At 38.1% G+C, this 14,581-nt stretch overlaps 1 protein-coding gene across 1 annotated transcript in view; it reads right to left on the minus strand.

Annotated features, from left to right (window-relative positions):
- The window catches only part of AKAP6 (A-kinase anchoring protein 6), a 642,313-nt gene that overhangs the window by 260,435 nt on the left and 367,297 nt on the right, over positions 1–14,581 (minus strand). The window contains 1 exon segment of the mRNA XM_017895900.1: positions 13,633–13,755. Coding sequence (XP_017751389.1) covers positions 13,633–13,755 — 123 coding nt within the window.

Below are 14,581 nucleotides of genomic sequence, written 5' to 3' on the forward strand. Positions count from 1 at the left end.
AAATATATCTTTAAAATGCCACATATACCAAGAATTGGAAGATTTATATGAGTAAGCATTTAAGAACCTCCTGAAAACTTGATAAGACATTAGATAGCCATCAAAATGAAGACTAAACAATCACATGGACAATACATAGAACATGCCACAAAAAATGAAGATTCCAAATTGTATCTATGATAAAATTACACATGTATAAGTAAATAGTCTTAGTACTTAGAAAAAGACTGCAAAAAAACACAACAAAATGTTAACATAATTTGTACAGGGTTGAACTTGGAGTTACCATGGTCTGATCTTAGGGAACAAGCTCTGGGTGCTTTAGTTTTCTGAAATATAAAATGGAAATAATACTATCTAACTTCTAGGTGGCTGTGAGACTTAGAGATAATGAATGTAAAGCATTGAAACACTGAGAATTGGAGATAATAAATATAAAGCATTAAAGCAGTGCCAGGCAATGAGTGAGACTAAAAAAACATTATGAATTTTAAAATTCATTTTCTCTATTTTCCAAATATTCTATGTAATAGATGGTAGTTTGTGACATTTTCAGGTGATAAGCGTTCTTTATTGTTGAGGTTCTCTGAATTCCTCAAGGGCAGATACCAGGTTTCCTTTGCTGTATGCTTCTACCCGGCAAAGGCCTGCGCACAGAGGACCCCCTAAAACATAAATGCTGCTGTATGAGACATGGGGAAGAGTTAAGCCCAGACTGAGCATCCAATGATTGGCTATTCCTGTTGCCTCAAGTGTGTGCCCTTGGATGAGTCATTTAACCCATCAGGGCTTCTGTTTCCTTATTTATCATCCAGGCATTTGGACTCAATATTTCCCATCCCTTGAACACTTTGGTTTTACCTTCTCTAAGCCAGGCAGTTAAGCATAGGCAGCTTGGGAGACTTTTGATTTATTTTAAATCGGAGAATGTTCAAAAGGGAAAGAATCCCAAAGGCTATCTAACCACTCATCTACCCAAGGGCAGCTCTGTCTCTCAACCATCCCAGGCAGATGTGTCCCTTCTATTTTTAACCACCTCAAGGGAAGTCTCTTCTAAGGTCTCATCCCGAGTCCGCAACATTTCTTCTCAGGAATTTAAGAACTCTGTGAAGAACAGTGTAAGCTTCCCACTGCTTCACATTCTTTTGCCAAGTCATCCCTCCAGTGTATGGGTTGGAAATCAGAAGCACTGTGAGAAGATTCCAACAAAATCCACACATCCAATCAATCAGCAAGCCCTGACTATTTCCGCTTCTTCATCTCTCCATATTGACTAACACTGCCTTAGATTAAGGCTTTCATCATCACCCCTTGCCAGGTTAACTCAAATCACAGCCCTCCTCAAAACTAGACTTACTCCTTATTTGTTGTATGCCTATGAAGGTGCAGGTAGGGTCTTAAGCTTAAAGGATATGGCTATAAACAAGACAGACACGGTCCCTGCTCTCACAGAGCTCACAGTCATGTGTGTGTGTGTGCATGTACGTGTGCTGGGGTGGAGGTGGGGGACACTATGTAAACAAGGAATTGCAGTCAGCTGTGTCAAGGGAGTTATGACATGGTGTAGAACGGGGCTGTTGACAAGCAAGGGCTCTGGAGCTGGACAGCCTGGGTTCAAACCTTGGCTCCTCCATCGCCCATTGTGTAGCTTTGGCCAACCTCTGTGTACTCAGTTACTTCATCTATAGATGAGGGGAAATGTTAATGCCCACTTCATGGGGTTGTTGTGAGGATGAAATGCCTTGATACATGCAGAATGGAGCCTGGCATATTGCAATAATGTAAGTGGTTTCATTATGCAAAATGACCTTCCTACAAAACAACTCTGACATTAAGACTCTGCAATGGCTTGCCAGGGTGGAGAATAAGATCCAGGCCCTGAGCATGACCTACAGGGCTCTCTGAGATCTCAGCCAACTCAACTTCACAGGCCACATATCTGCCTTGAAATGTGCCTGGATTGCTTAAAGTTTCCAGCTCACATCAGCTGTCTTGCTACTCCGATTCTACTCTGGCTGGCACTTCTGCCTGGCAAGCTCTTCCCCTTGAAAAGCCCTGCGCATCCTCTAAGATTCATCTCAGGTGTGACCTTCTCTAGTAAGCTCTCCCTGACCATCTTCGATCCAACTGGTTTCCCCACCCTTGGCACCCACGGTACTTGTGCAGAGTTCAAATCTTCACTTACTACGTTGTGTTAAAATTATTGATGTGTCTGTTTTGCATACAAGAGTTCCTTGAGAGTAGAACTCTTTATTTTACTCATTTTTGTATCCTCAGTGTCTAGGACAGTGCCTGGCACACAGCACATAACTAACAAATGTTCAGGGAAACGAATGCATGGAGATTTGTACCACAAATCTCCCCACATAGCTTTTAAACAGCTTGTGGCATTTTGGGAGACACTGGTACAATCACTCTTCACTTGGAAGTAGTTGATAAATGTCCCCAAATTTTACTCAGTGAACACCATGTAAATGAGCTGTCATGTTCCTTCACTTACAAAATTACTTGCCAATTACAGTTAGATGATCCCAGCGTAATTGCCATGTAAACTGTACCCTGGCTGAGATAGCCCAAATCATCAATTAACTTTGCCCTCTCATCATGTGGTACTTACCACATAATTAAATAAATGGTCAGCCGCTACCACAATTGTCTATTTCTCCAGCAAAATGAAGTCGCTACATTTGTCATTGATTTATCAGTTATGACAATCTGTAATACACCTCTAGGTATAAAAGCAGAAGCTTTAAAAAAGAAAAAAAAAGAACTCTGTACTCTTGAGAAAGATGTTTCAAGTTTTGATCAAAAGATAAGCATTATAAAATCTTTGTTTTCCTTTTGAAAAAAAAAAGAGAGAGAAGATACTGACATATGAAGACAAAAAAACCTCCTTCTTCCTGAGAAGAGTTTCTTCCTGAAACCTCAGACAATAAAAACATTTCCAAGAATTTGAAAGTGAATTTAGCTCTTCAAACAAGATACAATTTATTTCAAATAAACAGTTTTTTTTTTTTTTGGTGCAAAGTAGATGCATCTTACTGAAGCTGACATTCTTTTCTGATAGATTGGCTAATATGTTACGCAAGAATTAGACAGATGGGAGAGATCCTGAATGTTGACGCTGGCTTCAAGTGACAGAATTTTCATTTGCGTCTCTGGATGCCATCTCCACACCTGACACAGGTAATCACATTCACTTCCCAGCATGGCCACATTAGGCCAAATGGATTCCCAAACAGAGGTTCTGTCTAAAGGGACCATTTGACTTCCAGAACACACTGCTTGGAGGCCCTGATTGAAAAGGAGGTCAATGCTGGCCCAAATATTTCTCTGCTCCCTGAGGTGGAATAATTGATGTGCAGCAGCCCCTACAGATGTGGATTCACGAGAGTGATGGATTGATATAAGTATATTATTCACACGTACAGCTGCTAATATACAGGTCCCAGTGCAAACACCAGGACTTAAGAATATTATGTGGATTTAGGACAATCCCTGAAGGACTCCAGTTCCATTAAAAATTTGTTTGGCAGCCTGGGGCAGATCTATTCCAACTCCCACATGCTTTATGCATTTGAGAGGGGGAACTAAATCACTTTAAAAATAAATTAAATAAATTTTGTAATGTCAAGTCATTAACATCCTGTCTAGTCAAACTGTCTTCATATTTTGAAACAGTAACATTTACCTCTGAAATTAAAAAACATTCAAATATCTGAGTTAACATTTTATCTGAGAAAACATTCCTGGTGTTTTTTGCCAAAGGCGATAAATTGCATCCTGAAAACAGAAGAAAACATTCCTATTTTTCCCTCTGTAGATGTTTTTCCTGTCACAAATATACCAAACAATACCTAGAAAGTCCTGTGACAAGTCCATTTTGATTTGTAACTGGTAGAGGAAATAACTTGCAGACATGCTCAGTTATCGTTTGACGATTTATAACATTCGTTAGAATTTGTTGCCCACAGTGATTCTAACACTGCTTTTATAAACGCTCATTCATTCACTTAGCAGATTTTGTTTGTTTTGTTTTGTTTTTGTTTGTTTGTTTCTGAGACGGAGTCTTGCTCAGCCGCCCAGGCTGGAGTGCAGTGGTGCAATCTTGGCTCACTGCAACCACTGTGAGCCACTGCGTCCGGCCTTAGCAGATACTTTTAATACCTATCATGCATGTGCAAGGCCGGGAGTTGAGGGAGACACCACAGAGACAAAAGCCGTCCCTCAAGTAGGTGACAGCATCAAGAGAACAGCTGAGGGGAGGGTGGGCAGGGAGAATTTCAACTTGTCTAAGAGCATCCAAGCTTCTCACGCCAAATGTTCTTGGGTCTCCAAGGAAGATTCCCCCAAATGATAAAAGCACCCTCATTCTCACATAAAACATGTTTATTTCACCTTCACAACAACCCTATAGATATATAATAGGCATTTTTCTGGCTAATGTAAAGATCTGGAAGTTTAACTTCATATTATTTACATCACATGAATTATTTCAAGATTCCAAAATTCCACGTAATGCGGTAGAGAAGTAGGATAAGCTCATGAATCTACACATGGAGAGAGATGGTAGGTGACCACACTCCAGCTCATGTGAGTCTCTCATCCATGCACAGTGTCCTTCAGCCTGTGCTTGGACCCTTATAGTGTGAGGCTTGTCTGTAAACCTTCTCTTCAATGCTTAGTATAATACTGCCCTAAATAGGAAGTGCTTAATAAATGCAGTGTTTCCCTGACATTCTAATTAAAAACAGTCATTATTTCCTAAAGAGAAAAATAAAGGAATAAATTAGTAAAATGTCTGGGCACTAACAATTTTCAAAACAATAACTACTGGGTAAGTAAGGCCCAAGAGTCCTTAAACTGAGACAGGCAAAAGTACATTCCCAGGTGCTTGAAACAGTGCAGGAGTCCTATTTAACAGAAAAGGGAAGATAACACTATTTGTCTCCTAGATGCACACAAAATTAGAGTTACATTAGTAAAGGAATGTAGTCCAAGACTTTCATATGTCCAAAATGAGCCTCCTACACTATCATTCCCACATACCAACCTCAAAATGCCTGCATGCTATAAATTTCTGAAAGACCCTTCCATCCCTGTGCCACCAAAGGAAGAAACTCAAGGCTGGGAGTTAAGTGGTATTCCAAGTCCCCCAAAGAGAAGTAATGTTGTCAATTCCCACTAAACTCTCTGCGACTACCCTTAAACTAGTGGGAATCAAGGGGGACAAGCAAATGGGACTTCAAAGCCCCTGTAAGGCCACCAGCCTGTTCATCAAGGCTGAGGGAGGTGGGGGCAGTCCAGTGAAACTCTCATAGCCCGTGCTTTTGAAGTTTGATCCACTGCTCTCATTAGCTGAGCAGCACAGCCAAATGACAGCTGCTGGTCTTGTGAAGCTTAACTTGCTGGGGCCTTGGCTACCTATGGAGATGCTGGGAGAGACGGGCACCAGGAAGTGGGAAAAAGAAAACCCTGTCATCTCTTAACTTCAAGCAATGAAAAATGGAGCAGAGGTAGAGACAGGAGGGCAAGCAAGAGAAAAACAGCTGAAAGTATTTGTGGAAATTTTCTTGTATGGCTAAAATCTCTGTAAGAAGTATACTGGTTTTTCTTATGAGACAAATGAAAGCTGTTTAATCAGAAATATGATATAACATGAAGATCTAAAGAAATACAGATGATAAATGCATGCATATATCTTTATTGAGAATTTTGTTAGACACTTTAAATTGAATCTGTTTTTATAAGTATTTAGTATAATGACACAATAAGGAAACATTTTCAAACCCTTCATGGACACCAAGACTGGAAGCACTGTCTGCAGGAATTTGGTGCTTCTGTGCCACCACGTGACAGTCACCTAAAATTGCAGGCACCAATCTTAAAAGGAATAACAAAGTTCAGGAAGGTATGTTTTAAAAGTTTACTGCTATAAACATGGCCTCAAAACTCATACACACACAAATCCCACTCATTTTTCAGGACTTAGAGAAACAGCTGTCCCTGGAGTGTGACAGACTTATTACAGAGACTCTCTGAATTGCTGCTATAGGCAGACACTAATGGGACAAGGAGGAAACTCTCAATTGGTGTTAAAATAAAGTTCATTGAGTATTATTTGCAAAAGCATAAATAAGAAGGCAGTTTGAATGCCCATCACCATGGAAATGATTAAATAAACTATGGCATATCCACACAATAAAATATTAAGGAGCTGCTAAAATGTGCACCAGATCTTCATATACTGATAGAAGTGTATCTGTGACATATTTAGATACAAAAAGCAAGTTGTTGAACAGCATGCATAATATGAATTAAATAATCCTTAAAGTGTATGCATTTTCCATAAAAGGTTCAAAATATATAGAACTATTTATATTGGTTACCCAAGGGAGGGTAAGACTTTTTACTTTTAATTTTATGCTGTTTAACACAATTTGAATTTTTTTCCAGTGAGTATAATTTAATATTTTTCTTTAAGCAAAGTTCCATAATTATAGAAGTTGTATAAAAGACAGTTTGCTCCACCATTAGCATGTACCCCTGATACTTACTGTACTTGTATGACATTCGCCCCCTCTTTTCCATGTAAATACTACTCATAATGTCATGTTACCTGGTTTCACACATCCTTAGAATGGTCCTAGGGTCTTGATCCTGCTCCATATACAGAAAGAGAAGCTCTCAGCAATTCCGCATCCTTCACTACACTCAAGTCCTGCCCAGCTGTAGAGCAGTGGGCCATCCTATGCTATAGCCTTAGGGGAAAGTAGGACAGACAAAGCATGTTGGTCATGAGATTTCTGACTAGAAAAGAGTGAGCCTCAAAAAGAGAACTGCTGACGTGTCTCTCTAATCTGTTCCTCTTTCTTGAATCTATTCCCTCTTCTCTATTCTTAATTACCCCCACCCTGATCCACCATTTCTCTCATTATTCCAACATCCTTTAACCCACTCATTTGATTCTAACTACCCTGATCGTAAGCTTGTTCCTTCCAAGTCTAAGTAAGCAAACTTCCTAGAACACACTGGTCTTTCCAGAATTGAAATCCAAATGTGATTTTGCCCCATAGTAGAAATCTGTTACATGCTTATCAGCCTGGCCCTCCATGTCTGCCTAACCTTTGATTCCTCAAACTGTTGAGATATCCATATGCTTTTACAACAGAACCCCAGAATACATTTTAAAAATTTCCTATTCACAGAGAAGAGACTAATTTCCTTAATATATAAAAGCCCCTATAAATCCTGAAGCAAAAAACCAATGACCAACAGAAAACAGGCTAAGAATTTTAAAATAGTTCTCAAAAGGAAATACAGATGAATCCTAAAAACATGGAGAGATTTTCAATGCCACTTAAAATACAAGAAATACAAACTAGATTACAGTAAGATGCCATCTGTAACTATCAGAGGGACAAAGTTCAACAAATGTAATAACATACTCTGATAGCAAGAATGTGCAGAAATAGGCACTCTCATGCATTGTTCAGTATAAACCGGTAAAATCTCTATCAAGGACAGTTTGGTAATACATTAAAAATTTAAACATGTTTAACCTTGACCTAGAAATTTCATATGAAAGGTATTCATTCTAAGGATATACTTATAGTATCCAACATGATGAATTTCCAAGAATATTCACTAAAGCATCATTTATAATAGAAAAAGACTGTAAACAACCTAAATTTCCATCACAAAGAATTGGTTATATAAATTATGGCGTATTTGTAAGTAGAATTCTATGCAGTCATCCAAAAGGATGAAGTTCTATATTTATTGACTTTGAATTATTACTAATAGAAACTACAGGAACAAAGTTAAGTACATAGATATATTTGTTTGTGCTTTTTGAGACAGTCTCCCTCAGTCGCCCAGGCTGGAGTGCAGTGACACAATCTCAGCTCAACCTCTGCAACCTCTGCCTTCCAGGTTCAAGAAATTCTCATGCCTCAGCCTCCTGAGTAGCTGGGACTACAGACATGCGCCACCACACTCAGCTATTTTTTGTGTTTTTGTAGAGACGAAGTTTCACCATATTGGCCAGGCTGGTCTCAAACTCCTAGCCTCAAGTGATCTCCCCGCCTCGGCCTCCCAAAATGCTAGGATTACAGGCATTAGCCACTGCGGCCGGCCTGTTTCTAAATATCTGAAATAAATCAGAAATGATATAACGAAACAAGGAACATTGGTTGCCTCGAGGGAGAAGAATCAATGGGAACACGAGTAAAAAGGGGACTTACTCTTGACTTTAACCTTTTACTCCCTTTCTTTAATTTTTAAATTTAAACACGATTTGAAAAACTGATAAAAGCTTGCCTGTACCAGCATACCCTTCAAATACTATACCCAAATCCATTTTCTTTCATGCACAGAGTTATTCTCTCACCTAAGCTACGAAACTCATCCAGTTAATCCATGCAGACTGACCCTACCCCCATCAAATTTACAGTTGATTCATATTATTCTCCTGTTTTAAAACAAAACTGGACCTTCAGTGAGTCCCCATTGCCCCCAGAGAAAAGTTCAATCCGTTAAAAAGACATTCAAACTCCTTTACCACCCAGCCCCAACCTGTGAGACTCACCTAGTCTCAGCTACACCACGTGGCTCACCATACCTTTCTTACTGTGCTTATAAAGTTTCCTCCCATCTCCCATCCTCCCTTCCCTAACAAAATTACATATGGCCTTTGAGGTCTATGTCAAATTACCTCTTTGAATGTTCCCTACCTCCAGAAAGAACCAATAAAATTTTCTCTGTACTCCTAAGAATACTTTGCTTATCCTACAAGAAGTTTACTGATTAAAATTATTATTCATTTATGGGTCTACAGATTACTACATATAATCTATCGTTACCTCTCTTAGACTGAAAATCCCTTAAAGAAAGAAACCAAGCTCATTCATCATGTATTCCTAGCACCTAAATAACCGCCTGGCACACACAGTTACAGTTGTGTTATACACACACACACACACACACACACGGTTCACAGTCACCATTTTCCCCCACATTCCTCATTTATCAAATTGAATTAAGAATCTTGTTTCTCCAAGGCTATTTCTAGGTGGTTGGTTAATGTGTGTCCAAAATAACATGGTGCTATCTATGCAACTATACTTCCTAAGTTTAAGCCAGGCCCTTGTGGTTGACTGTTTTTCCTACATCTTGCACAGCTGTCTGGTATTGGTTTGACTTCACTTATTATTATTGAATATACTGATTGGCTGCAGATAAAAGAAGTGCTGGTTTGTCTCCCTGAAAATGATTACATTTGATGAATTAGGTATATATAACAATTTGGAGAATGAGAGTTACCATTTCAGGAGCAAATGGGTATGAAATAAAATCTCTAGAGGGTGAAAGTGCTGACCTGCTCTGCTGCTTTACTCTGAAGCATTCTAATTCTAAAGATACTATAAAATGTCTTAAATGGAAAAAAAAAAACTAGTTACCCAAGAACTATTCATGACAGTTATTCACTATGCTTCTATTTATTATGCTTCTACTCAAATACAGCTTTTAGTAACTCTGGTTCTTGAGGCAATAAAAAAGGTGGTGGGGAAAACAGCTTAAATGTCCATCAACAGGTGGATGGATAGAACAAATTGTGGTATATCCATACAATAGACTACCTCTCAGCAATACAAGGGAATTAATAATTGATACACGAAACAACATAACATATCCCAAAATAAGTATGCTGAATGAAAGAAGACAGACCAAAAAAAAGTACATATTGTTTTATTCAATTTATATAAAATCCTAGGAAATGCAAACTAATCTAATAGTGCCATAAAGCAGATCAAGGATTGCTTAGGGATGGAGTAGAGGCCAGGGAGGGGTAGGAGGGAAGAATTACAAAGTGTCATGAAGAAGCTTTTGGGTGATAAGTATGTTCACTATCTTAATTACAGTGATTGTTTCATGGGTGTATATATTTGTCAGATTGTCAAAACTCATAAAATTGTACACAGTAGTCCCCTTTATGCATGGTTTTGCTTTCTTCAGTTTCAGTTACCTGTGGTTAACCATAGTCTGAAAATATAAATGCAAAGTTCCAGACATAAACAACTCATAAGTTTTAAATTACATGCCATTCTGAGTTGTGTGGTGAAATCTTGCACCATCCTACTGTGTCCCACCTGGGGCATGAATCATCCCTCCGTCCAGCGTCTCCAGGCTGTATATGTCACCTGCCCATTAGCCACTTAGTAATCATCCAGGTTATCAGATCAAAGACACAGTATACATGGTTGTGGTGCTATCTGATGTTTTAGACACCCAATGTGCGGCTTGGAACATATCCACCGTGAATAAGAGGGACCACTATACTTTAAAATGTGCAATTTATTATATGTCAATTATACTTCAATAAAGCTGTTTTTTTTTTAAGTGGCAGGAAGAAGATAGAGGTGAGAGAAGGGAGAGGGAGAAAGAAGTCTGTCCAAGAACATACCTATACAATTCTATCTTAAAGTGGTTTTCAAAGAAGAGGGAGTGTTCAACACTTGCAAAATACCTTTCCAGAATGCCATTTTCCTGAAAATGTCGTTTTCTAAGAAGGTAGGAATTGTATTTTTGAAAGGAGCAGCCAGGTTGCAAGCAGATGATTAATTATCATGGAAAATCATTGATGTATCATCGCAATTTCACAGTGTTTCTTACAGTTAAAATAAAGCTCCTTCATACCTCTCATAAAGGTATTATAAAGCTTCAATTGATTTGTGTTGGTGAAAACCCTTGGTTACCATCATGGAAAATAATTGAATTAAGTATCAAAATATAAACATACAACTTTGAGTATGATTTTTATATTTTTCTTTATAATAAATATTGGAGGGTATCAGCTAGTCTAACTCATTAATAAACCAGGGGAGACTCAGACCGTAGAGGCTTGCACATCTGTTGATTTAATGTCAAATATAGAATCTATAGAGATGTTTAAAGAAACTTGTGTAGCTACCTCTACTACTGGATAAAATCTTGCAAGTACCACTTGCCCCCTCATTAAAAAGCAATAATGGTTTATGCAGGGTTAACTAAGGAGTGCAAATCTCTAGGCTTACTCATACATGTTCTTTTATAGGAAGGTTGAGAAGAATAACTTCACTGTCAGCATGACAGTAAAGAAATACAATAAAAAATGACAATAGCGATCAGGAGGACAATATAGACTCATATGGAAAAAGAAAAACTAAGAATTTGATTGAAAAATGTTTGAGTCACAGGCTGTATCTAAAGTAACAGATACAGCATTCAGTATAATGCTTGATTGCGCTTTAAGAATATCATTCAGTGGCAATCCACACACACTAGGTCTCCAGTAACTGTTAGACATTATTATTCCTGATTTTGGAAGTGAAATTTGAGACTTAATTTAACATCCAGTCAACAGGTCTGGAGATCAAAGTCCCTCACTATTTGCAAAGTAGAAATAAAGAAGATGTTCTATGATATCTCTATTCCAATTAATATAATCAGACGTGGGATAGTAGAGAAAACTCATCCAAGAAAGTGTTGATCATTAGGCAGCAACAAGAAGATTCTTTTAAGAAATAAATACATTAAGAAGGACTCTTTGCTGTGGATCTTTATACTGGTGACCCACAGCAAACTGGAGAATAACTTCCACATTTTGGGATGAAAATGTCATTATGAGGCAGGTACAGATATTGCAGTTCGTTATGGTCACCTGTAAAAAGCTCTGCAATTTGTAAGGCTAGAGAGAATACAGAAGTCACTAGTCACTGTGGCAATTTAAATTTAAATATAAGTCAAGTAAAATTAAAAATTCATTTCTTCAGTTGCATTAGCCACATTTCAAATGCACAACAGACACACGTAGTTAGTGGCCCCCATATAGGAGAGGGCAATATAGAATATTCCATCATCACATAAAGCTCTAGTGAACTGCATTGGGCTAGAAGGAAGTAGAGGCTAACATAAGGATGCCAAGTAAGAAACCCTGTAATACTGTATTTGAGAAAGACAGTGCTCATTGGTTACAAAGGGGCCATATCATTCAACCTCCAAAGGGGAAAAAGGGACCTTGGGTTCATACTCTCCTAGCCTGGCTTTCAATAAATAATCTAGAGTTAAAGCGCTCTCAATGCCCTTGTGCCCTCTGGGACCTCAAAAACTAAATGTGTGTTTTCCATAAAATATTAAGTCAAGAGAAAGTAAGACAGCACACTTAATGTGAAATAAAGTTCATATACTCCTGTTTAAACACAGATTAGAATTTCTGTCAGAACAATGCCAGTGAAAAGTTGACATTCTAATTAATACAATTTACATTATAAAGCACTGAATATCTTTATCTTGCTATTATGAAATGCCCTCTTTTAAAAAAAAATTGAAACTCTACTCAACAGGGAAATGAGTACTAAGGACAGTATGTAAAAACCCATGTACAAGAGAGGTGGTTAGGGTCACTGGCATTTTTACACACCATCGACTCAGGTATCTAAAAAAGGAAGCAATACACTCATCCTCTACCACACAGCTTTGTCATTCTTTATCATCTGCAAGGCTATTTGCATGCAGCAATAGGATTTTAAAGCTGTTTTCCTGTTATAAAACATGCTGCAAAACACAAACACCAAAACCTGAAACATTCTCTCTTTCCCCTCTTTTCTCCCTCTCCATCTCTCCCTTCTCTCTCTCACTTAACATCATAGAGAATAACAGTTGTGGAACCCTGCGAACTCGCATACATGTAGGACTCCCACAAAATGTTTATTCAATCCAAATTCTGAGTGTGTAAGAGGGGCAGAAAATCAACCCCACAGTTGGGCACCCAAGGATTCATGTTCATTGCCTTTGTCAATTTTATGCTATCAGTGAAAGGAATAAAGATGAGATCCTTACAGCTTGAATTTTCATTTCCTATGACACGTGCTTTTTCTTCATGCTTTATCACACTCCACTACTTGGTTTCCACCCCTTCATAATTGATATCGGCCATTTGAAGCATTCAGTAAAAACCTCATGAGGTTCATCGAATGTCCCCCAGTCTATAATTCTTGCTTTTAACATATTCAGAAGCAAATTTATCTGAGTGTTTTCCACTTCCCCTCCATGGTTTTCTCTATGCACAGGGATGAGTGTAATGACAGTTGTATTAATTATATGCTGAAAAACCCACATAGCAGCAAAAATGATGGAGATCATCATTTTAAATATTTTATTAAAATAACTCAGTGTAGAACAGATAATGTAGACCCTCTTGATAATGAGAGGTTCATTAATTTTACAAGAATTCTAGAAAGCTTAGAATGGTCATCAAAATCATTTTTCATTTATTTATTTTTTAAGAAAGGGAAAATGTTCAGTTGTTCCTTTAGAGAACAAGGGTATAATAAAATTTTCTAAGTTATTTTAAAATAATCACTTATCCTTCCAGAAAAAGCTTTGTAAAGGTAGCTTGAAATAGAGATGATTTAGGTTTCATGGTATTACTTGAAATGTCTGTAAATGTGCAGCTTCTGTGACCCACTAAAATTTGGTTTCATTGACATATAGTAACCTTTGATAAATAAAATTGATATTTCCTATAAACAAACAAGCAGTACATTAAAATCCTTTGATTATTGACAGCAAGAACAACACAATCTTGCCTACCAAGTGTGTCTCCAGATACAGTTTAAGGCCATCCATCTCTGCTTTAGGGGGAGTCCAGTTCTCTGTAGTTTCCATGGCTTCATTTAACCATTGAATGAATTCATCCAGTTTGTTTACAAACCCCTTGTGAGAGGAAAGAAAAGGGGGAAAAAGAGGGCAAGAAAGGCATGTTAGTTGGTTATTCTGTAAAAAGCCAGTATTAAACGTTCCAAACTTTATCCATGATCAAATCCATCCCACCACACTCCTATCCTAGTCTCATCTTTGCTGTCATGGAATTTCTACTATTTCTGGACCCGAAGTCTTATCAAAATGGGAAAGAAATTGTCAATGCTTCCCTCTCAGTTTTTCTCTAGGATCACTTTTCTGAGGAATTTGGATTGGATTGTGGGGTGTCACTGTATGGATGCCTCAAAACATCAAAACATTTCTGGTGTCTGACAAGCATCCCCCTGCCAAAAAATCAGGTCAGGTCTGCTAGGAACGCTCATTGGCTTTGGGGGATAAAAGCATTCCTGTAAAGATGGTGTTCTTCACTCAGAAGCCTGTGGAGTTCAGTTGCCATAGCTGAACTAGAAATATATTTTAAAATTACATAAGTATTTACAGGTCCTTGGACGAGTTCTATCTACAGCCCAAATGTCTGTGTCTAAGCCTGTGTGCTACAAAGGAAGGAAGCGTAGAAAGTGGGACCAATGAACAAACATAAATACTTGGCTTCGGGTATGTACAGACATAAAGATATATTCTTGGCTAGGAAGCACAAATCACAATAATCTTGCAATTTTTCAAATAGTGGTTATAAAATTTTATTGACCATTTAAAAGAATACATCTGTAGAAACAGAAAGTATTTTGAAAATATGAAAGCCCAACTGCAAACCTAAGTGAAAGAAACGGGGCTGGGCTCCTGCTTTCCACGTGTGGGTAAACAGCACCACCTGGAGGTC

The sequence above is a fragment of the Rhinopithecus bieti genome, unplaced genomic scaffold (assembly GCF_001698545.2).
Source record: "Rhinopithecus bieti isolate Rb0 unplaced genomic scaffold, ASM169854v2 scaffold_21703, whole genome shotgun sequence".
NCBI classification, from domain to species: domain Eukaryota; kingdom Metazoa; phylum Chordata; class Mammalia; order Primates; family Cercopithecidae; genus Rhinopithecus; species Rhinopithecus bieti.